The 22,399-nt window shown below is 42.4% G+C and overlaps 1 protein-coding gene across 2 annotated transcripts in view; it reads left to right on the top strand.

Moving 5' to 3' along the window:
- The window catches only part of PPM1H (protein phosphatase, Mg2+/Mn2+ dependent 1H), a 169,726-nt gene that overhangs the window by 101,084 nt on the left and 46,243 nt on the right, over positions 1 to 22,399 (top strand). For both annotated transcript variants that reach the window (XR_011048246.1, XM_068401703.1), the window contains exons 4-5: positions 3,702 to 3,814; positions 19,355 to 19,439. Coding sequence is in view for 1 of the 2 variants with exons in the window: in XM_068401703.1 (XP_068257804.1) it covers positions 3,702 to 3,814; positions 19,355 to 19,439 (198 nt within the window). In the remaining variant the exon portion in view is untranslated. The remainder of the gene's footprint in view (positions 1 to 3,701; positions 3,815 to 19,354; positions 19,440 to 22,399) is intronic.

Raw genomic sequence — 22,399 nt, 5'->3', positions numbered from 1 at the left:
CTTTCATGCTGTCCCCCCTGCCTCTGTAGCGCCTGCACGGGCTGTGCACAGGAGCCCGCCACACTGGGCCTGCCGGCAGCCAGTGCCCTGGCACACTTTCTGTGCCCAACAGGCGTGGGTCAAGGCAGGCAGAAGGAGAAGCTGGGCCCCGCAGCACCCTGAGAGCCACCGGCCCACGCCGCGCTCTGCAGCTCGGCACGGCACCCAGGCCCCTCCACGGGGTCTCCGCGAGGTGGCACGAGCAGGCTGCCATCGGGGGTCTGGGAGCCTCCAACAGAGCGGATGGTAATGGCTTCTTGGCTTAATCTTCCTCCTTTTTCGGAAGAGATTGTTAATTAGCGTGATTAACCCATGCTTTTGCTCTGGGAAGTCTGAGCCTTAGTGAGGCAGGTGCTGAGGAGACCGAAGCAGTCAGGACGGAGGGGATGGTCTATCCCAGGGCTGATGCAGTGTCCTCAGGCTGCTTCTGTAATCGATGCAGAAAGCAACCACTGCTCTCCATTGTCTGCTCTGGAAATGTACCCTGTGAGGCACTTCATGGTGTCCGCTGCAGGTGTTGCTTCATCCTCCCTGCGCTCCGTCACCCAGGGAAGAGTAGAACAGGGTGACTAGGTGTGAGGCAACCTTTGTGGGCACCCTGCTCCCACCTGCTGCTACATCGTGTGTCCTAAAGAGAGGGGCAGAGCACAGACTAAATTAGCTTCTTCCTTGGCATGAAACGATAGCTTTTGGAACAGAAGATGTAGAAGTCTTGTGTGTTGTTTTTTTTTTTCTATAAGGGTCTGAGTGAGTAGCATGCGCTGCCCTTTGGGCTGAAAGGTCCATCGTTTGATTCTGCCCAGCATTGCTCAGCTCTTCCCCTGCACACAGATTGCTATGTGCGGATGAGCTGCATGCTACAGAACAGACAAGGAAAAAAGGAAAGGGGGGAAAAAAAAAAAGCTTGCTCTGAAGTCTTTCCCCAGGTGGAAAAATGAGGAAAGCTTTATATACACTCAGACTTTGTCTAGGATGAGCACCTTTATACCTGTAAAGACTTCAGAAGCGTTTTGGGGTTTCTGCCCCTGTTTGTGCTGCACTACTTTGCCAGCAGCAGTGTTATGAAGTATTTCATTAAACGCCACTGTCTCTATATCAGAATGAGTTAGTGGCATTGGTGGGCTTTATTTTATTTGGTTTATTTTTTCCACTCAAATCTTGTTGAGCTGTAGGAAAGCCTCCCCCTCCTTCCCTCCCCACAAAAAAGGAAATGTCAAACAAAGTATGTAATATCAAATTAAACATGGCACTGAATATACTCTGGCAAGTCATGGCAGTAAATTCAAGTTCTGTACAAGAAATAGATGGAAGAGCCCATGAACAGCAATGATTTTAAAAAATCCAGTACACAGATCTAGTTTAAGTCAAGGAAACTCTGAAAATGCAGCCCTAAGGATTATCTGTCTTCTCTCTTATAATAGATGCTTCTGAATTCTGCTTATTGAAGAAATAAATTTTAATTTAGGCATTCCAGCACTTGCAAAGTGTACGTATGACAGAGCTGAAACCAGGTGAGGGATTGTACGTTGTATGAAGGTCTCAGAGGATACTCTGAACTGCGGAGATGAAGGTTTTTTAAAATTCCTGGCAGGGTCTGGAAAATCCACTGTACTATTTGTAAGTTTAAATAATTTTGATGGTTAGAAATGCCTGCTTCCTTTGAACTGTTCAGCTTAATTTAAAAATATATAGAAACCATGGGGAGGGAAATCAGCTTCTCTGTGGCAAGATTAGATAAAGTGGCGTTTATAACAGGCCCATATCTGTGACCAAAGCTTCTGCGAGATTTGATTTTTAGCTTGTAGATGTTTTCCTCCTGGCCCTCACCCCTCCCCACCACCCTCCGCCCCCCCACCCCAATCAAAAAAAAAAAAAAAAGAAAAAAAGGAAAGGAAAAGGAAAACCACAAGTCAGGAGAGCAGGGGTTAAGATCCAGCAATAAAACCCGGCGTCTCTCCGGCAGCAGAGTGCAGTTCCTGTGTGCAGCAGAGGATGGCCTTGTCGGGCAGCGCTGCACGATTCTTGCTGTCCCCGCCACGCCGCCCGTCTCAGTACTGTATTCATGGCACATATGGGATCGGGCCCTATGTACACCGGCCAGCGAGGAGCCACATTATTTGTGACAGACACCTCTCGCTGCCCAGCCCGCTCAGGACAGCGGCCAAGCACTGCTGAGCATCCCCGCCGCTGCCCCAGGTCACCTCCCTCTGCTGAAATTTGTAGGAGACAAAGCGTGGTCCTTGGCCTCTTCCAACTCTGCAGCTTTTCAATCAAATTGCAGCTGTCATGGTTTGCATTTGTTGTGGTGCTTTTCCTCACATAAATTTAGCTCTAAAATAAAGCTCTAAATCCCATACCCCAAGGCGTGGACAATTTGAGCTGTTTGTTGCTCAGTGCAAATATGAAAATTGTGGAAGTGTAGCTCTGTATGTATGCACACACACAGAGGCAAACAAATATATTCATAATAAAAAACACATACAAGTAGGCAGGGTTTAGCTGAAGAGATCTGCCAGCACTTGCAATAGCAATGTTAAATGATGCTCCCTGTTTGAATCCAGTATTACAAGGAAAGACCAGTTTGAAATTGGATTTGATTCTGGACACAGGAGAGAAGGGTAATTTGTAACTTGTGTTATTACTGCAAACAAAACTAAGAGGCAGCAGAATGAATTCATGGGCATATACTTAAATTTTTGCTTAAAATGTATGGAGTACTGGAAAATAGCTCATTTACTTGTGTCCTTTATGTTCTCCAGGCTTTCCTGAAAATATATACATATATATATATATATGTATATATTTATGTATTTTTTCATTCCTGGGCTTGATTGATTGTTGGTGACAGATGTGACTTGTGTTCTCCACTTCTATAAAGCAGGAGGGCTTTTTTTTATATAATATTTCTTACACTCAGAGTCAGTTGGAAGCTAAACACAGGAAGAACTGTTTTGAGTACCTCCGTAAATTTGGGCTGTGCATATGCATAAAAACTAAGTCTTTTCAGGACCTCATAAAAGCAGTGAGATGTGACACAGGGTTAAATACTGTGGTTCATCCTGGAAAGTCTGTGAATGCCTAGTATTTTTCAGGAAATACTGTTTTACTGATCTTCCCCCCCTTGCCCCCTTAACAACTTTAGCATCCACCCGTTCCCTTTGTTTCTGAAGGGTAGCCTTGTGACATGAGTGTGTCTTGCTGCTGTTTGTAAAGGTATATGCTCTGCAATCCTACTGTCCCCTTTGGACAGCAGGTCATTACTCATGTTGTAGCTAGGTCTCATTAATTATTTGCTGTCTATGTAAAGCGCTCTACAATTATACCACCAGGTACCTGTTGTTAAGCTACATTCATCTTTGCCTTCATTGTCCTTTTTCCGTAGCAAATTGCATTGCATCCCTCAGAGTTGCCATTTGTTCCTTGGTGCCTGATGTTTTACAATCTCCTGTCCTGATTTTTGCCAAACATCTTTGTATCAGAAGTAATAGGTACTCCTCAACTTTCTGTTCTTCTCCTTGACCACGTGGCCATAGCTGCAACAGTAAAGAAAGCCAGTGGGACGTCCAGTTTTAGAAAGATACTGTTTTTTGGGGGAGAATCTTCATTTTCTAAAACATTAGTTTCAATGCTGTCTTTATAAATCTTGTTCTCTTTTCCTGTAGGATTTGCAAATAGAACGAGAGAGGACCGTGTATAATATTTCTGGCGGCTGCACAGCCCTTGTGGTGGTGTATTTATTGGGGAAGCTTTACGTGGCAAACGCTGGTGATAGCAGGTGAGTAAGTGTGGTGTCTCTCCACCTATTCCTTCACCCCAGACTCCCCAGATCTGGTGTTAAGTTCCCTAGTTGCAAACAGTATCACAAGAGGATTCTGTTTCTTGGCTGGACACTTAATGGTTCTCATGGAAATTAATGCAAATTGCACTGATAGGCTTCCAGTATCTTGTCAACCAGTGGTGGTTGCAGTCAGGGAGACTGAGGACACTTCTGGCCCTGTAGCAGTTGCTGAATGACTTGATGGTTGCAGGAAAGTGGAAAGGCACTAAAGAGCCATTGAAACAGCAGAGATGTTGGGTGTGTAGTAGAACTGTGTGTTGAACACTTGACAAGGTGACTGCATCCAGAACAGCTGGTAGGGCTGGACTGGTGCAGTAGGAAGTCCTGTGGCTCCTGTCTTCAGCCTTAGTCTTGGAAGGCCACCTGGCTCTCAGATTTTGATATAATTGAAGGTAATCATCTGTGAGCAAATAACTGCTACTCCTGCAACAGGGAGGAGGGAAGGGGCAGGGGCTATCACAGGTTAGGATTTTTACTGTGTCCTGTTCTCGTCCATTTCTCAGAACTGAATGCTGTCATTCAGGAGTTGTTGCTTTGTTATATTTGGAAGTTGGATGCTTGAATCATGATGAGAAGCTTTTTCTTTGTCTTCTGATTTAGCTAAAGCTAGGAGCATACTGGAAATCTCACTTGCATTCTTTTCCTCTTTCACTTTCTGCCCCTACCACTATCAGAGAGAGAGGAGGCTGTTCTTGCAAGACTTTAGACCTTCACTTGTTTCTTTTGGCAGCACTCTGCATAAACAGGCTAGGGAGGATAGTTCCCCACGTGATACAGACCGCTGTTATATTCTCTTAGTTAGCAGCAGGGGAATTAAAGTCTGCAAAGGTACTTGAAGAGTAGGTCCACATTGTCTTTAGGTGAAGACTGCTACAGTTATGCATTTGTGTTTGAGGGTTGTGCACACAGTTTGTGTTTGTACTGTGTGTGCACAATGTATTTACAGAGACGACAATCAACCACAAAATGCTTTGTAGTTTAAACCTAATATTTTTATTGCCTCTAGCTGCTTTAAACTGTGTAGGAAGTCAGATAAGTCCTTTGTACATAAAGTTCCTGTTCTTCTTATGTTGGTGATCGTTCTTAATATGCTGGATTTGATGTTTGTATTGCAAAATGCTCACCCAGTTCCTTGACAGGTAACATACTTGAATCTTTCGCATCAAATGTCAAATGAATCCTCACAGAGGGTAGCTCCAAACATGTTTGAGTAGACCACCTATCTAGTCATCAGAACCACTGGCTGCACTAAATTTTAGCTCTTTCACCATTAAATTAGAAATAATCATGTTTTCCTGTGCTATTGTACTTGAAGTACAGTTGAGTCTCCTCCATTGGGTTGGCTAAATTGCTTTTTTGTCTATTAAAAATGTGCTGTGTAAAATTGGCCATGCAAGACCTATTTCTGAGTAGTTGAGGTATTTGTTCTTACATGACTGGCTGCTTCTAGTTCCCCCAGGATTCCTCCGCTGTTTCCCGAGAGCAGCCTCAGCTGCATTGCAGCCTCTGACACCCAACGGGAAGAAACTCATTGCTGGTGATCGTGAATTAGCCCAAGTGTCCACTGTAGTTAAAGCCACTAAGTCTTCAATAGGCTTTGAATGTTCATTGAGCCCATCAAAAACATCTCCTCAGAAAAGCGGGAAGAGCAGGAATTAGAAGGGAAGTCATCAGCAAGGCTGGGTCTTGTTTGAACCAGGACTCAACTTTTCCTCCTCATTCCTTGCATCTTGTAGGAAACAAAGTCCCTCCAGATCCAAAATAGTTTGGTTTTGCACTTTCCAAATGGACCTCATGGAAACCTTCCGCATGCTGAGAATTCTCTGGATTCCCAAAATCTTTCACTTTCAGATAAGCCCACTTGTAGATTTTTGTAGCTCAAGAAAATAAAAACTTTAAAGCATAGCAGATCAGTTGATCTGGGCCTCTCTCCCACCAAATTCCCACTTCCCATATTTCAGAAAGGGAGAAGAACAGTTTTTACAAAACATCTAAGTTGTTCCTCATCACTAAAAGGACATTTTAGAACTAGAAAAGCAGCTCTGAGGTTGTCTGCCTGCTGCCAGGTTGCACAGTGCATTCCTGTATTTTTAAGAGCCCAGTCACGTAGCCAAGAAGTTTTATTCGTGTTAGCTGGAAAAACGAATTCCAACTTATTCCAAATATCTTCTTTTTGCTGTCTCATGCCTTGTGTGGTCAGCTTCACAGTTTGTACAGATACAAATGAGGATGGTGAGAAAAACAATAAGGAAATTACTTAAAAAAAAAAATGTTGTCTGTCTGCTCTTGAGAAGAAGGATGGGGTTTGTTTTTTCACCTAAAGAGGGGACTTGTGCTTGTTACTGTTGGAACTAGATGCCAAAACCCTCAGTTCTTAAGTCAAGCTTTAGTTTCCTGAGTTCACCTACTCATTTGTGCCTCTTCTCTCTCCTCATTCTCCTTCTCCCCTCTGCGCTCCCCCACTGGAAAAATACAAATAAATCAAGCTACATTTCCCACTGACTAAAGTCTGTGAGAGGAGGCTTCATGCTGCAGGGGTGGGAAATAAACATTTTGGGTTCACACAAACTTCATTTGTACTGCCTCTGCCCAGAAGAAGGTTAGGTCTTTTAATTCCAGGCAACTCCAAAACAGCAGAAGCTTTTAAAGCTGCTGCTGTCACAGGACCAGGTATGTGCAACAAACTTGTTACTAGCACAATGAGACTAAGGAAACGCCAAGTTTGAGACTTGAATAATGGCACTGCTATGCAGTGCCAGCTATACCTCAGACTTAAGTTTGTGGTATTCAGTTTAACCACCAAAGCTTCTCAAATCTAATCATTTCATGCCACGTACCCTGGCAGTGTTGTATAGCAGCTGTCCTTTTGTAGTTGATGTGTAATTACATCATGAAAAGACTTTAATTACTATATTACTAAATTACCAGCCAGCAATCCTTTCAGGTTCAGCCCTAGCTCACTTCTATATGGACTATTAGGCTTCTCTAACCTGAACACTTTTGGTTGGTGTAAAAGGGAGGAAAAATTGTGCTAATTGTAGGTTTTGTTATGAACTATTATTGAGCTTGATGTTATGGCATCACTAATGTCAATGATATAATTAAACTTCTGCTAACGATGCAATCACAGTTCTGTAATAATTATACATTAACTGCACATGATACCAGAATCCTACTAAAAATGAGGTGACGTATTCAGAGCCTGATAAAAACAACTTAGAGGGAGCCGCTTTCATTCTCTAATGGCTTGTCTGATCATTCTCGGACTCTGCCATAAATACAGCTACTTGTACAGTCAAAATTCATGTCTGAATATTGGCCGAAGCTTTTTCTAATGCTTCTCTCTCTCTTTCTTCCTCTCAGTCATTAGGATTGTCCACGCAAGGTTATCTAATTAGGGACTGATAGTGCAATAGTTAGCTATCCAATATATAGTGCTTTTCCTGGTGAACATTGATGTGCTGTGCTTTGCTTACCAGTTTGACATATACACTATGGGAACTAGGCCCCCTGAACAGCTGCTTTTTTTTTAATACGGAATAGTAAATCATCTCTGCTCATTCTTTTAAATAGTATTATTCAATTTGATATTGCTAAAGTGACTTTTACTTCTAAACTGCCATAACATGCCTTGTTAATCTCAGTTCTTTTTAGTTTTATGCTCTTTATTAGGATGTTGTTTTATAGCTAGTGATGAAGCAGTAGTAAAACAGGGACTTAATGTTTTTACTGATTACTGCCCAATTATTGTATAGCCTTATGCAACATAACATTTGCCCAATATCACTGCAGTGACTGTAATGTAATATGATCATATTAACTGTCTTTGGCATGAGTGTTCTTCTGGCTTTCATGTTGTCTGGCTAAGGAGCTGCTCAGAGACTGCAGGCGCTGCCATTTTGTGCTGTGCTTGGAGCCATGTAAGGCAGCTGTGCTTTTATCATTATACGAGAAGCAGAACACCACAAGTTGATTTGACTTTTCCATAGGCTCTGAAACACTCACTAAATCTGCAAATGGGTTCATGGGCTTTTTTTGATTTATTGGCAGAAGATGAGATCAAAGCACAGAGCCTGATGTTTCAGAGGCTTTACAGACTTGCAGGGTCACTGGATTTTTTGCTTTGCTTCATCAGCTTTTTTTATCATCTTTTTGCCTCCTTGCTTTTGTTCCTTTGTGCTTATGTTTTCAGGGCATATTCATCCTCTGCTTGAACGTACATCCTCATGTCCAGAATAGATTTTCTCCTCCTTTTTGCCAGTGTAGTATTAATGCTAAGGTATTTGGGATTGTTAAACATTAGGAGTTCATTGAGTGAATGTTTTTGTGGTGCATCCATCTGGGTGCAGGTTAGGCAACTTCATTGGTGCTTCAGGTGCCCAGATGTGGGAGAGTGTGTTTATAACACCGACTTCTCCCAGTGTAATAAAATAGTGAATTGAAAATTGAATTCTACTTTGTTTACTGTTTCATTTCTTTATGGGTTTGCTGCTTGTGTTGAATCTCTCTACATTTATACTTCCTGTTCTTCTGTGTCATGGTGCTAGTCAGCTGCTTCTCTCGTGCATAGTTCTTATTGTAGGAAGTCAAATTGGGGGATTAATCTGCTTTTATGAAGTAAATGAGAGAGACATGGAAACAGGCACGTATCTGCTGACTGGCACTGTAGCTTAAATAGAATTTCTGAGAAGTTAGAATTGATGATTCTCACCCATTTTTGTGATTCATGGTATCTGACCTCTTCCTCAAGGCAGTCCAGCAGGGTAATTTTTGACAGAAGCGCTAACGCTGCATGAGGATGGAAACCAAAAAGTGTTCTGGTGTATTACTATTGTAGAGCTAGTTTGCTTTAATCTTTTATTTACAGTATTTTTAAGAAACTTTAATTTCCTGATTTTCTTAACTACCCATCTTCTAATCGAAATGGAGTATATTTTCCCTGTTTTCCTTGAGTGGTCTGCCTAAGCTCTCTCTGTCTCCTTACATCTGTGCCTGCATAAACAACGATAACTGTGCTTCATACTTAGTACTTAGAGGTCTCTAGAGGAAAGACTAACTCAGTTACTAGGCTTCTCCAGTCTGCAGTATTTGGAAAAGCATTCTTCTTCCTGTCTGCTCCTAAAGATGGGACAAAAAGAGCTGCAAATCTCTGAACCACACACAGGGCCTTTTCACCCTGGCACCACACAATCTATGGTGACTCCTCTTCGTCCTCTGAAGTTCTCACTCTTCCAAATCCTCAAAAGATGCCTCCCAAGAGGCGAGAGCAACACTTAATGGAGTGTATTTTGGCCAATCTATGTGCTCATCCCTGTTTTAGATTATTATTAATTCTTTGACAGAATCACCTGAAAATAATAAATGTTTGATCATTTCAGGGCAACAGATAACCTAATCCTGTTCTGCTCAGGAGCCTGTGTAGTGAGGAGATACTGAATTCAGTATGAAGCGAGTCTGTCCCACACACATTCTCCCTCACTGACTGCAGTTTGGTAGGTGAAGTCTGATCCTGCCAAACTGAAAATGTTGGAAAAGAGAATGGCATCTTAGTCACACTCAGGAGATATGGCCAAGTCCCATCTCTCTGTTTCCCATGCTTCTTTTCCTTAGAAGCGTGACTTGCAGGCGTGCAGAAAGCACTTCTGCTCCCCTTCTACTGCCTGGCCTCGTTCCAGGGAGAAACAAGCACAGGATTCATAGGAATAGCAGCAAGCTCAGATATTGCAGGATTTTGTGCTGGGTAAAGCTTTTGGAGGCACTTCAGGAAACACTTTAACTGAGGTGTGGAGAAAAGGTGTTGGATCAGAAATAAGTTGTTGCACTCAAAGTGCAATGATGAGGAAGAGCTTTTTCTAGCGATCCAGTAGATAACAAGTTCCGGGGTACTGGCACGTTGTATCCAGCACTGACTTGGCAGAAACTATTTATTTGGCGGTAAATGTTCATAGGCTGTTGAAGACAAAACAAATGTCCTGCCTCATCTCCAAACTCCTTGTTTTTTTCTGGGAGACCGTATGCCTTAGCAAAGTCTGTGGCAATCTAGCAGGTGTTGAAGCCATTGTAAACAATTTCGATGAGTGGTACATTCAGTTAAGTCTTTGGTCCTAACCACACAGACATCATCTACCCATGAAGGCCTTATGTTCCAGATTATGAGGAAGGAGAGGAATTTTGGCTATTCAAGTAATCTCAGTAAACTGGAAAGCCTCAGTTCATTGGTACCAGTTTCCAAGAGTGATTAATTCTATTAATTTTAATTCTCATAAGTTTTTAGCCTTTAAAAAAGGAAAAAGAAAAAAAGAAAAAACTCAGACCAATAAAAACCAAACTACTCAAACCAGACAAAAAGAGTTGGTTGCTGCCACTGCAAGTAAAAATTCCCTTGCTGTCTATTTTTATTGGTGAATATAAGCACTGATCAAAGAAAAATTCCTACTGTGATAACATCTTTGCATGTGTGTTGCATGTGTAGCCTGTAGAGCTTGTGGTGTCTGAGGCAAGATGGGTGAACGATGCCAAGATGTAATTTTAATCACTCTTTTGCTGGTACTTTACTGATGCCTAAAGAGCCTGTGACCTCTAATAGAAACAGCTCGTGATGTAAGCAAATATACCAGAATCCAGATCTCCCAGCGCAGTGCATTAAGTTCAAACCCATCTTTTTAATCTGTGCCTTTGCAGCTGACCACAGAGAGACCCGCAAGTTCTTCATTCCAGTGTTACAGGGCCACGGCCAAGGCATGCCAAGCAGGCTGGGCACCTTAGACCTCTAGCTACCATCTGTTCTATGGGAGGAGGGACAGGGGGAGCACCCCAGGCTCGCTTGGTGAATGTTTCAAGTCTACTGCGGTCCTTACTGTGTTGGAAAGCTTTTCTTATCCCCTGAATTCAATGAGCTTGCCAGGCAGCCCAGGCCGTTCAGTGTCAGCAGCAGCTACACAATGCAGATTGAGCTGTGCTACTGGGGCTTTTAGCAAGGGCTTCCCTTTTCACTTCTGCAAGAGTGATTGAAGCAGGGCTGCGGTAAAAATTCACTGATGCAGAGTGAGCAGAGAGTGCGACTTTCAGTCTGCTTTTACCTGTCGGTCCAGCTTGTCCCAATATCCTGCAACTGCTGCTGAGTTAAGCAGAAAAGCTGACATCAAACTAGATGTGATGCTTTAGGTGCTAAAAGTCATTCTGACTTCCTCAGTGGTAAGACACTGAAGAGCAGGGGGAAAAAAAAATTCATGCTTCTTCCATCTTACGTGGTCAGCCATATCCCAGCCATATTACTGGCAAAATAAACACTGACTTGCACAGCAATGCCTTCATCCACTAAGCCCAGGTTTAGTTGCCATAGTAACTCGTCCTGGAGATGAATGTGATATCCTGGGCAGCAGGGAAAAAGACTTTGATTCCACAGATACCAGTCCTGAGGCTCAGAGCTGGCCACAGAGATGTGACTGAACTTCTTTGTTCATTTCTCTGGCACAGCCTGAGTAATTGGTGGCATGTTGTTCAGCCGTAATATAGAAAAGCGGTGGCATATCATCATTACAACCCTGGACTTACGTGTTCAAATGAAGAATATACTGAATTGAACTGTGTTCAAATGAAGAATATACTGAAATCATCACAGGCAAAACGAATCCCATGAGGGCAGCAAATCTCCAACCTAAGGATGATGGAACCGATGGCAGGCAGTTTTTGTGTGCTAGGAATATCACTATAAACTCACTATAAACTGTCTTGTAGTAGCTTCCTAGGTGCCAGCTGACATCCTCTCTGAAAGATCAGTAGGTTCAGATCAACAGGAAAGTACACACAATTCATTACAGAGCATGTTAGTTTAGTTTATTGGCTTTTTGTTTAGGCTACTGGAACCAGAATAGACGATGCTAGAAGTGTATAGGTAAACGTATAAAGTCACCACTGGTTCAATAGCAAAAGTTACTTTCCTGATTAAACAAACAAAAAAAATTGCTTACAGATAGCCAATGCCATCCCATTAGTGATGGGGTGGGAGTACAAAAAAAATACATAATTAGCCCTAAAATGAAACACTATTAATAAAGCCAATGGCTAATAAGCCAACTGCTAATAATAACTCCATACTTAGATTGCATCAGACAAGCAATACACCGGAGGACCTAAACTGGAGCAGGGAATTCATGGGAGAGTCCCGTGGGAATGGAGCTGCAGCCCACCAAAGAGGCACAGAGAACTAGAAGCCTGCAGCTCCTAGGGTCAAAAATGTCCAGGCAATGTGTCTTCCCTAAGCTATCTCCTCTGTGGACAACCTGCAAGCTCAGTATTATATTTAATTTAAAACCGTAGAGTGAGTAGTGATGTAGAAACAACTGAAGTAATTTAGTTACACTGTTGGTGATGGCCAAGTGCTTCTTACTGTTGGGTGCAATGTATAGGGCAGAGTGAGGCTGCCAGGAGTAGAAAATCCCTTTAACTGCTGCTTACTAAGTTGTTAGTTGAATACATGGGATGGAATGTGAGACCAGTTCTAAAAATTCAGATTTTTATTATTTTTGGTGGCAGTAAGGAAGATTCTGACTGGCTTAGGTGCTAGTGTACATGAGAAGTAAGCCCTTCCATGGAAATCTATGAATATTATTTTGCTTTGAGAAACAGCTTCTACTTGCCCACTTGTGATCCTTTATTAAAAATAATACGATTAGTTTAGTAAAAACAGACCACCAGAATAGTGGCTTTAGAGTGTATCAGCAGTCTCATTTTGCCCAGAGGCCTTCTCCCCAGGAACCACTAAATAAGCATTAGAAATGTGAATATGAATGAATCGAGTAACTGGAAACAACGTAAAGCTCTACACGTGTGTGCGCAGGAACAGCTCGTGCGCTTGTAGGTGCCTCCGAGAGGTGACTTTCAGGGTTTCTTGCAGGGACTGGATTTCATTATTTCTTTCCCTGGTTCTTTTCAAAGGTAGGAGGAGGTTCTTGTGTTGCCACAGGAGAGGTGTAGCATGCTTGGCTCTATGCTGGTGCCAGGACATGAAAAGAGGCCCTTGACTGAAATACCTGGGAATGCCTGGCATTGGTGACCTGGGTTGTGCTGCTGAAATGTTAACCCTTGGAGTAGCCAAGGTGGCTGTCAGTCTGCAAAAGGCCTTAGCAGAAGTTTGGGAGGGTTCTTCATTGTTCCTGCAGGAAATGCCAAAGCACACTCCTGTAGGACATTACTTTTAACCTGCCCTTGTACAATACTTCATCAAGGCAAGTTCTCGCACCTTGTATTGGCTTGAGGAAGCTGAAGTTCCCTCAAGTGATGAATGAATGAATGTGTCCGAGCAGCCTGCTTTAACCACAGCATACACGATGAGGCTGCATTGTCACAGGAAGAGCCACAAGCAGGGAGAGCACAGTCCCTCTTAACGTTGGCTTTGTTTGGCTGAAAGAAAAATGAGCCAGTGTTTCTATTCTGTCACAATATTTCTGTAGACAGCCTAATATTTGTGCTGAAAAATGTGAAGAAACCAGGGTGGCAGGACTGCTGAGTGGCAGTAGATGGAAAATGAGGACAGAGGCAATTTCACTGGCTCTACACCCTCCTCGGTTTGTTGCTTGTTTTCTTCTCGGTAGCAATGCCGAGTAGGAGTTAGGGCATTTTTGAAACATCTCTTGGGTATTACGGGTGGGAGGCAGCCAGGGCTTTTTTCCATTGGTGTTGCTGAGGGTTGCTGCTTTCACCTCTGAGTTTTATGGTGATGGATATGTCATCGCTGGGACCTGTTTTAATGCCAGCTAAATGTTATATAATGGTTTGTTTCACTATCCCCAGCCTGCTTTAATTCATAAAATTAAGGAAATAATTTAAAGGCTTTGCACTACAGTTCCAGGATTATTGCCAGTGCAGTGAAGTGTTTGTTCACCTGGTTTCTAAAGAAACACTGAGAAATGAGTCTGCGTGGGACTCAGGGAGAGTAATTCAGTTCGTAATAAGTGAAACCAAGGTGCCAGGGCTGAATGTATTAAAAGTCATCAGTAATCATAATGGCTGTAAGTTCCAGTACTTAATTTAGAGAGGAGAGAAACATTTTTTTTTTTAATCTTTTTATAATCACTTCTTCTTTAACTTCTTAGCAATTAAGAAAAGGTAAATAAACAAAACTGGTTTGAAGCTCACTAGAAATTAGCATTGCTTTTCCTTGGCTTCTTTAAAAATATGCATTTAGTCACCATAGTAAACAAGTACCCATCTAGACTCATTCTGTAGTTCTAGGATTTACTTTTTTTTTTTTTCCCCTCAGCTATTTTGTGACACACCTCATTAAAATCTACTGCTTGGTTCCCCTTTGAATGTAATAAACCCCTGCCTTATTCTTTCTGTCAGTTTAATCCCTCTTTCTTTTCTATTGACACATTTCTAATACCTCTTCAGACAGGCCAGACACTTCTACTTCATCTGTACTGAATCCGCAACGCTTAACACCTTTTGACAAAATTGATACATCCTCCCTGTGGCTTGGAATTGATGTACGCTGTCAAAAATGGTTTTCCAAATGGTCTCTCTTTGTCACCTTTACCAGATTTTTATCCTCTGTTGTAGAAATGTGCAGTTTAATGATGCGTTTCAAATCATTTTTGGCTGAAAAAGTGTGTAATGGAATCAGGGTGTCCCCTGAATACCCCTAACAGTAGGAGATGCCTCTTTGTTTTGAACACCAGAATCCCAATAGACTCATGACAGCAGTGAAATTACACTTTTGACCTTGTTCACTAAAGTGTTTCTTTCTCTGTATGATTACATGAGAGTAACCAACAATAGCTTTCTCTAAAATGTATGAGTTTCCCTCTGTTTGTTTCTCATAAGAAACTCGGAAAGGATGCTGTGCAATTCTCATCTGATTGTATTCTCCACAAAAGAAAAAAGAAAAAAAAAAAACAAACCCTGCGTGATTCAAGGAGAGGTGGCTGTTTTATCCATATTAAAAGGGCAAAAGCAATTGATATATTGATATTTTCCTTAAGCCAGTGTTGTTGCTACATCCTGAGTGTGACAGCAGCAGTACAACACAGTGGCAGATTTTTACCCTTTTGTTGCTTCAATCACCGCATATTTTAAAAGGGGATATATACTAAAGCACCAAATACAGTTTTAAAGTATTGATTCTGAATATAGAAGATAACCATATACTTAAGGTTCTGTGTGAATTTAGCTGATCATCATGGACGACGCAGTTATGTCAATCCAAAAGATAAACGTATAGATTTACATGCAGCCTTCTAAGCTCCTCGTGTTTGTTTTCCCTTGTGTGTGACTGAGTGGACGTAGCCCGCTGCAGGATTTGGTGTGACTGCCAGTCCTGCCTTACACACCGAGGTGCTGGCACATCTCTTGCTCCACATTTAGTTGTTCAGGGCATGGCTTTGCTGGATCAGAAAAACTCAGTGAAGTGGCCAGAAGAGAGATACAAAATCAGAATCTTGTTTCTTCCATTTTAGGCTACTTGAGCTGTGTTTTGGGGACTATTTTTCCCAATATATTCCTGTTTTCTGTGAATATTTACCAGCTCTGGATTAGTGAACATACTTTCTTTGTCGTGCAGAGCACGTATCTGTGAAACGCAAGGGCAAGTACAGTCCTGTCTCTTGTGTGGGTGGGGAGTTAGGTAGCTGGGCTCAAAAGAGGAGAGAGGACTCAGGGAAATATATAGTTTGTTTTTACAAGGGATCAAAATAAGTGACTTAATGGCCTCCGTGGCCTCAAGACTTAAGAATGGTTTCTCCTATTTCTTTTCTCACTCTGGATGATGCTGTGTGGAGAGGGCATCAGAGCCATAGAGCTTGGAGGGCTGCAGGTCTGCGACTCCTGATTTCCTCTCCTGCCAAAAAAACTTTTGCTTTAATTACTGCTTCATTGGTGATATAAATTAATGGTTGGTATAAGTCTGAAGCAACCTTGTCATTGGAGAATATTTGGTTAATGTTGACATACTTGTTCCCTGCACACATGAATCATCCAGCTGCCTTTGGCAGGCTTGCCCTGTGGCTCTGCTATAATGTGTTTCACAAGTGTGGCTGAAATTAAAATGTCACTATTAAACATGGCAGAATCAGATGCTCTCTGGGCACTGCATCTCTTTGAGCTCTTCTTGCTTCCTACATAGCTATTTCTGACAGTTTAATAGGACAGCTGTATTCTGATATAAAATAATACATTCATATTTCCACAATGCACGGGGAGCTAAATGCTTTCAGAGCACTATGTCATTGCGTACATACATCTTTCATGCACGGCAGAAGCAGTAACGCTCACGTAACGCCATGTTGTTGTTTAGTCCATTAGGAAGCGTAAAGTCAACATTAATTGTCCTGCAGGACCGTATAGAGTGGGTCTCTAAAAGCAGTTGCTGGGCTGTCTGCGGCTGCTGCATCAGCCACGCTCCCTCCCCGTGAGCAGTTATTGACTGTGGGCTATTGAATTCAGGGCTCTGGAGGTTGCTCAGTGGGAAAAGCCTTCAGTCGGTGCTTGGCAGCTCTGTCACTGTGAGGTCATGGAAAGGGCAGTTCAGTCTCCAAACCCAATTAGAGCCTGATTCGGCATCTCTTCATTCACAGGGGAAAATCCCACTGAGCAGGGTGGCTCCCGGGCCAGGCTTTCGCACCCAGCCTCTGCAGTGAGACAGCTGACGAATGTGCTGTTTTTGTCACTTGGGCTGCCAGAAATACCCTTTGCTGTCATGAAATGGTTAAGCAGCTGGTGCAGAAAGGTAAAGAGTCTGGTAAGAGGATAATGAGCCCACCAGAGTTGAATTCAGACTAGTGACCTGTACATGTCTGTCTGCGTCCATCCCGTTACTCATAACTAGAGCTGTCTAATTTCTCGGATCAAATCATTTGACTCTTATGAGCAGCTGTAGCTTTCAAGTTGAATAAAGTCCAACTACCGAAAATGTTAATGAAAAACATAAAACTGAGGCTCTATTTTATCAGGTATCAACAGCATTGCTTTAATTCCCCCCTGCCAAAGACTTCTTTTTGTGCTGGGTTGTGCTTTTCATCCCAGGTGGCTGCAATTTCTAGTGAAAATAAGTTGAGCCATGAAAGGTTGACCCACTCGCCTCTGAATTGCTTTTTATATGATGTGAGTCCCTCAGGGCCCAATTCTACCCATAGAAGTGAGAATGATAGCTATCAACGTATATAGGAGGTATGTCAGTGTGCACAAAGAAAAAGGTGAACCCCAAACTGCTCTGAGAGGTCTTTAAAATATGAATTTCCTGTGAAATGATGATTAAAGGGGAAGCAAAGGATAATTAAAAAATTAGCCTGACACGCTAGCAGTTACATTAGTGTGTGGTTTTTATACTGGCTCTTTCAGACAAGCACAGGATCAGTAGATCCCTTATGACTCTCTTAAACTAGTGTGTAAAATTGGGTTAGTGTCTGATCAGCTCCTTTGATCAGTCTGGTCTAGACTGTTGCCAGATCACTTACTCTGTACTAAACCCACAGTCCCCTTAAACAGAGGCCTACTCAAGTGAGTCAAATTACATATGAAAAGGTTATAAAAACTGTCCACTGTCTTTGAGTAAATGAGTCTGGTTCAAAGCTGAATACCTTAGGAATTGCAGAAATAAAAGCAAAGGTGGTGTTGCAGAAAAGAGGTGGTGAAGTTCTTAATTCATTTTTAAATGACTGTCTCAGAAATCCAAAAGAAGAATTTTCAGGAAACCTTTATTATTTTTAATAGGACCGGCATTTTTGTAAGCCTCTAACGTATTCAGATCCAATAAAGGGGAAAAAAATCCATCAAAAATTCTGCACAAATTTCTCTTAAGAAATTAATGAGTTACAACCACCACGTCTGTCTCATTTCAAGCACACAATATTGTTTTTAATAGTAGCAGTGGAGGACCAGTGGGAACCTTCAGTATATAGGTTGCACTCTTGCCACCTCTATTTTGTACATGGGATTAATTGCAAGGGAGTGCTGGAAGTCCAGGAGCAGTAAATTTGTTATCTGTCAAAGCAGAGCTGTTTTTCCCTCATCACTAGAGCCTTTCCCAGCCTCTCCCATTGTAGTATCATCCTGTACCTCTCTGTTCTTTGCCACGTGAATCTCAGAAATGTGAACAGTTCCTTTCCTTTTTGATAATGCTTCTTCCTTTTGCATACTAGCAATAGTATGTGATCATTTGGAGACAATTTTAGTCCAATATCATATCCAGAAGACTTGGAAAGTTATCCGGTGCCACTAATTTTACAAAACTGGTTTGTACCTGGGCTGGTTTTCTCAAGATGTCTGTGTTTTGAATTTAGAGGTTGAGTTTTCAGTCTTCATGTGCCTACCACATTTGTTGGTTGTATTGCAGTGCCTTCAGAATACCTGGCTTAGCAGCAATGCTAGCAAATTGATCAAATTATCAAGAGATGTAAGCTAGCACGTAAATGTCACATCAACAGGATGAAAAGATCGCAGAAAGGAGACCATTTAAAACATACAGAAACTGGAATCCAAGTGACAGTTGCTTGTTTTATCTGCACCAAATTCTGTGCAAATTCAAGAGGAGAGCTGGTACACTGCTACTATCCAAACACTGAATTAATCTACTGATGGTTGAGAAACAGCTCCAAAAAAGGCATAAAATCTTTGGGGTGATACATAGTTCATCCAGCTCTTCGAAAGCGCCAAGCATTACTATACGTACAGAGCTGCATAAATAATGGAAAGATAAAAGAACGCAGTTCTGTGAGTGGATACATGACCACAGAATGCAGTAGAAATACGGGGTAAATTCTTGCCTCTCATGACTGTGTTTCAGCCAGTGGCATTACACCAGGGAAGAATCGGACCGTGTTTTGCATGCAGCATAGCAGATTGTTAAGAGGCAACAGGCAGGTGTTTGAGAGAATTTCCTCTCTGCCTTTTGCAGAAGTGTACATGAAATCTCCTGGCTGGTCTATAGTCATTCCATTACCTGTCATCTTTCAGCAGGTAACTAGTTAAATTTGTGTTAAACAGGATTTGCTTTGCCATTTCCATTTGCTGTTGGAGTAGAAATGTTCTGACATGACTTACGACCAATCAATAATTGCAAAGTGCTTGCATGAGTCATTTGAAGCCACTAGTTTAGACAGTGTTAGCCACAGTTGGGATTAAAACCTGCAAAGAGTTGTTCTACAATCAGTGATTCTGCAGCATCTCCTCTGGGTGTCTGCATTTCACTTAATAAGGATACCCTATAGACATCAACTAAAATAACACTTGCCTTTGTTGCTTGGATGTTTTTGTGAGCTCTGAAATGAACTTCTCATATACAAATATACTTTGTTATCCAGCCTAAAGTATGCAGGGCAGGAATTACTATCCTGTTCTGCTGACAGCTTCAGTAGAAAAGAAATGGCTTTATTTTACTGTTACTCTGAAGAGAATAAGAGTGTGACTGTACCCTGTGGTTTTCTGGGTATTTTTTACTTTTTTTTTTTTTTTGGTACTGATGGTATTTTATTACTATTACAGGGCTATAATAATCCGAAACGGCGAAGTCATTCCAATGTCTTCAGAATTCACTCCAGAGACCGAACGCCAGCGACTTCAGTATCTGGTAAGAGACCTGAGGACCAAATCAAGTGCTGCTGATGACAAGCATTGCCCAGTAATATCTAAGGTTCAGACGCATGCCGCTGAGTTACTGTGGCTCAGTGAAGGACCACGTGTCCGCTGAACACCAGTGATTGACCATTTTAGCCATCAGCAAATGTGGAGAAAGGCCTGGTGGTGCAAATCCTGATGCAAGGAGTCTTATCTCTTCTGTGAAGGCCATCGATTAGCATGGCTGCGCTTGTGTACCTTGTTCAGCTGCAGACCTTCAGCAGCTCATTGTGTCGGATAATGAGAGCTCAGACATAGAGCTAACAAGCCACAGAGGTATTTCGGTCCATCCCAATGATTACTGTGTGATAGTATAAAATACCATAGACTGCTCTTTGTGTGCTTGTGAACAATATTGCAGGGGTTTATTCTTTTGCTCTACTAGTACGCCAACAGTATCTCGAGAGATCAGGGAAAATATATCTAACTTAGAGGTGATCTCAGTGAGCATTAGTAGCTGCAGGATAGGATTGGGGGAAGAAAGGTTAGTTTTATTTAGTGTAGCAGCACCCATAAAGCTGGGATAGGGTGACTAGCTGAGGAGATGTGGGATGTTTTATACATCAAGTCACGCTGGCTGTTAAGCTGCCCAAGAAACAAAATGCATGTTGTTATTTTTCATGCAAATAATCCTGTTACTTTTTAAGTTTTTCATTGATGGTCAGATTAGTTGGTTGAAACTGGTTGGGCTGTTTAACAAAATGTCGTTCCTAATGTGGCCGTGAGATTTCTTTTCTGCTTCTTCTGGTCTTCTGCTTTTTCCTCCTGGAAATTTAAGCATAAGACAAGGCAGGTTCACTATCAGCTTTGCCTGACGTGAGGTTGACAGGCCAAGGCTAGTGGTGTTCCCTATTCTTAAGATGTCTCTTATCTTCAGCCTGGCCCGAGCACTGTGGTTTGAAACTAGGGAAAATGCCCGTGGTTGAAGGCAGGGGTGGGAGATTTTAAAGATAAATTGTAAACGTTTCTGCAGTTGTCACGTTTGATTTTTAGTCAGGTTCACTGGCTTGAAGCTGAAAATTTCAGAGGCAATACTGCTTTGGGAGTATTCATATTCAGAGAACCAAATGGAAAAGAGACCTAATAAATATTTACAGTTCAGCTACATTTGAAATAATTTGTTTGCCTTTAAAATAAAAGGTATCTTTAGTATTTAGAGAGTCTGCTACTTCTGTAGGAAATACGAGATAAAGCATTGCCTACAAGGGATTTTTTTTCTCTTTTGATGTCCTTTCTGGCTTATATTTGAAAATAGCAGCTGATGTGAAAAGCATTTCTGCTGTTTCCTTTGGAAAATTCCTTTACCTTTGTTTGTTTATTTTAATTCTGTGTGTAACAAATACGGCAGGGCTATGGGTATCATGTTCAAAGAAAATACATGCAAGACAGCAAGAGCATGAAACAAAATTAGAGATAATTTCAAACATAACATTCAGTAAGTAACATTTTTACTCTAGTGGGGTTTTGTTTTTTTTTTTTTTTTTAAAAAAAAGCGACCTCGAATTTCTTACAAGGTTGGCATAAACATTACACTCCAAAGGTTGCATCTGTCTTGCTGATTAGATCCCAAATAATTCTCCTTACTTGCCTTGGCTGTCCCCAGGTTCTGCTCTCAGTCTATTGCACCATCAATATCTCTCTTCCGCTGTTCTTATCTGAAAGTTACTTAGTTTGGATTTGTTTTCTTATATGCAGTTAAAGCTGAGTTTTGAACATGTTGCACTGCCCTTCCTTCACAAGAGGAAGAAAATCACTTAATCATTTTAGCATTAATATTTTACTTGGTAAATGCAGAGATACAGTTCACTGTGGGGAAGTTACTGCCCAGGCAAAGGGAGTGTATGGATTTACAGCCTGCAGGCTACTGAGAGTTGGCTCCCTGTGCAGTAGACACTGTTAGCACAGTCAGGGCAAAGGAGCTTTCCTCTGCCTTTAGTGCCTATTGATTGCTTCGGCCACACAGGACATTGGTTTAGGTTAACTAGAATCTTCTGGATTCACGTCCTCTTTTCTGGGCCCTAATTTCCATGTGCAAAGAAATCTGCAGGATAATGAGTTGTTCAGGTCATGTGAGGATCTCTATGTGAAGTCCTCCAGCCTAGTCTTAGACAGAATCACAGAATCACAGAATCAGCCAGGTTGGAAGAGACCTCAGGGATCATCGAGTCCAACCGTTGCCCTGACACCACCCTGTCAACTAGACCGTGGCACTAAGTGCCATGTCCAGTCTTTTCTTAAACACATCCAGAGATGGTGACTCCACCACCTCCCTGGGCAGCCCATTCCAATGTCTAATAACCCTTTCTGTAAAGAAATTCTTCCTGATGTCCAACCTGAACCTCCCCTGGCGAAGCTTGAGGCTGTGTCCTCTTGTCCTATCGCCAGCTGCCCGGGAGAAGAGGCCAACTTCACTACAACCTCCCTTCAGGTAGTTGTAGACTGCAATAAGGTCACCTCGGAGCCTCCTCTTCTCCAGGCTAAACAACCCCAGCTCCCTCAGCCGTTCCTCGTAGGTCAGACCCTCCAGACCCTTCACCAGCTTGGTCGCCCTCCTCTGGACTCGCTCCAACACCTCAACATCTTTCTTGAAGTGCGGGGCCCAGAACTGAACACAGTACTCAAGATGCGGCCTCACCAGTGCTGAGTACAGAGGGACGATCACTTCCCTAGACCGGCTGGCTACACTCTTCCTAATAGAGGCCAGGATGCCATTGGCCTTCTTGGCCACCTGGGCACACTGCTGGCTCATCTTAAGCCGGCTGTCGATCAGCACCCCCAGGTCTTTTTCCACTGGGCCGCTTTATAACCATTCTTCCCCCAGCCTGTAGAGCTGCATGGGGTTGTTGTGGCCAAAGTGTAAGACCCGGCACTTTTCTTGTTGAACCTCATGCCGTTGGTCTCGGCCCATCTATC

Source organism: Nyctibius grandis, chromosome 5, assembly GCF_013368605.1.
Source record: "Nyctibius grandis isolate bNycGra1 chromosome 5, bNycGra1.pri, whole genome shotgun sequence".
NCBI classification, from domain to species: Eukaryota; Metazoa; Chordata; class Aves; order Nyctibiiformes; family Nyctibiidae; genus Nyctibius; species Nyctibius grandis.
This window is presented reverse-complemented; position numbering and strand designations above follow the sequence as displayed.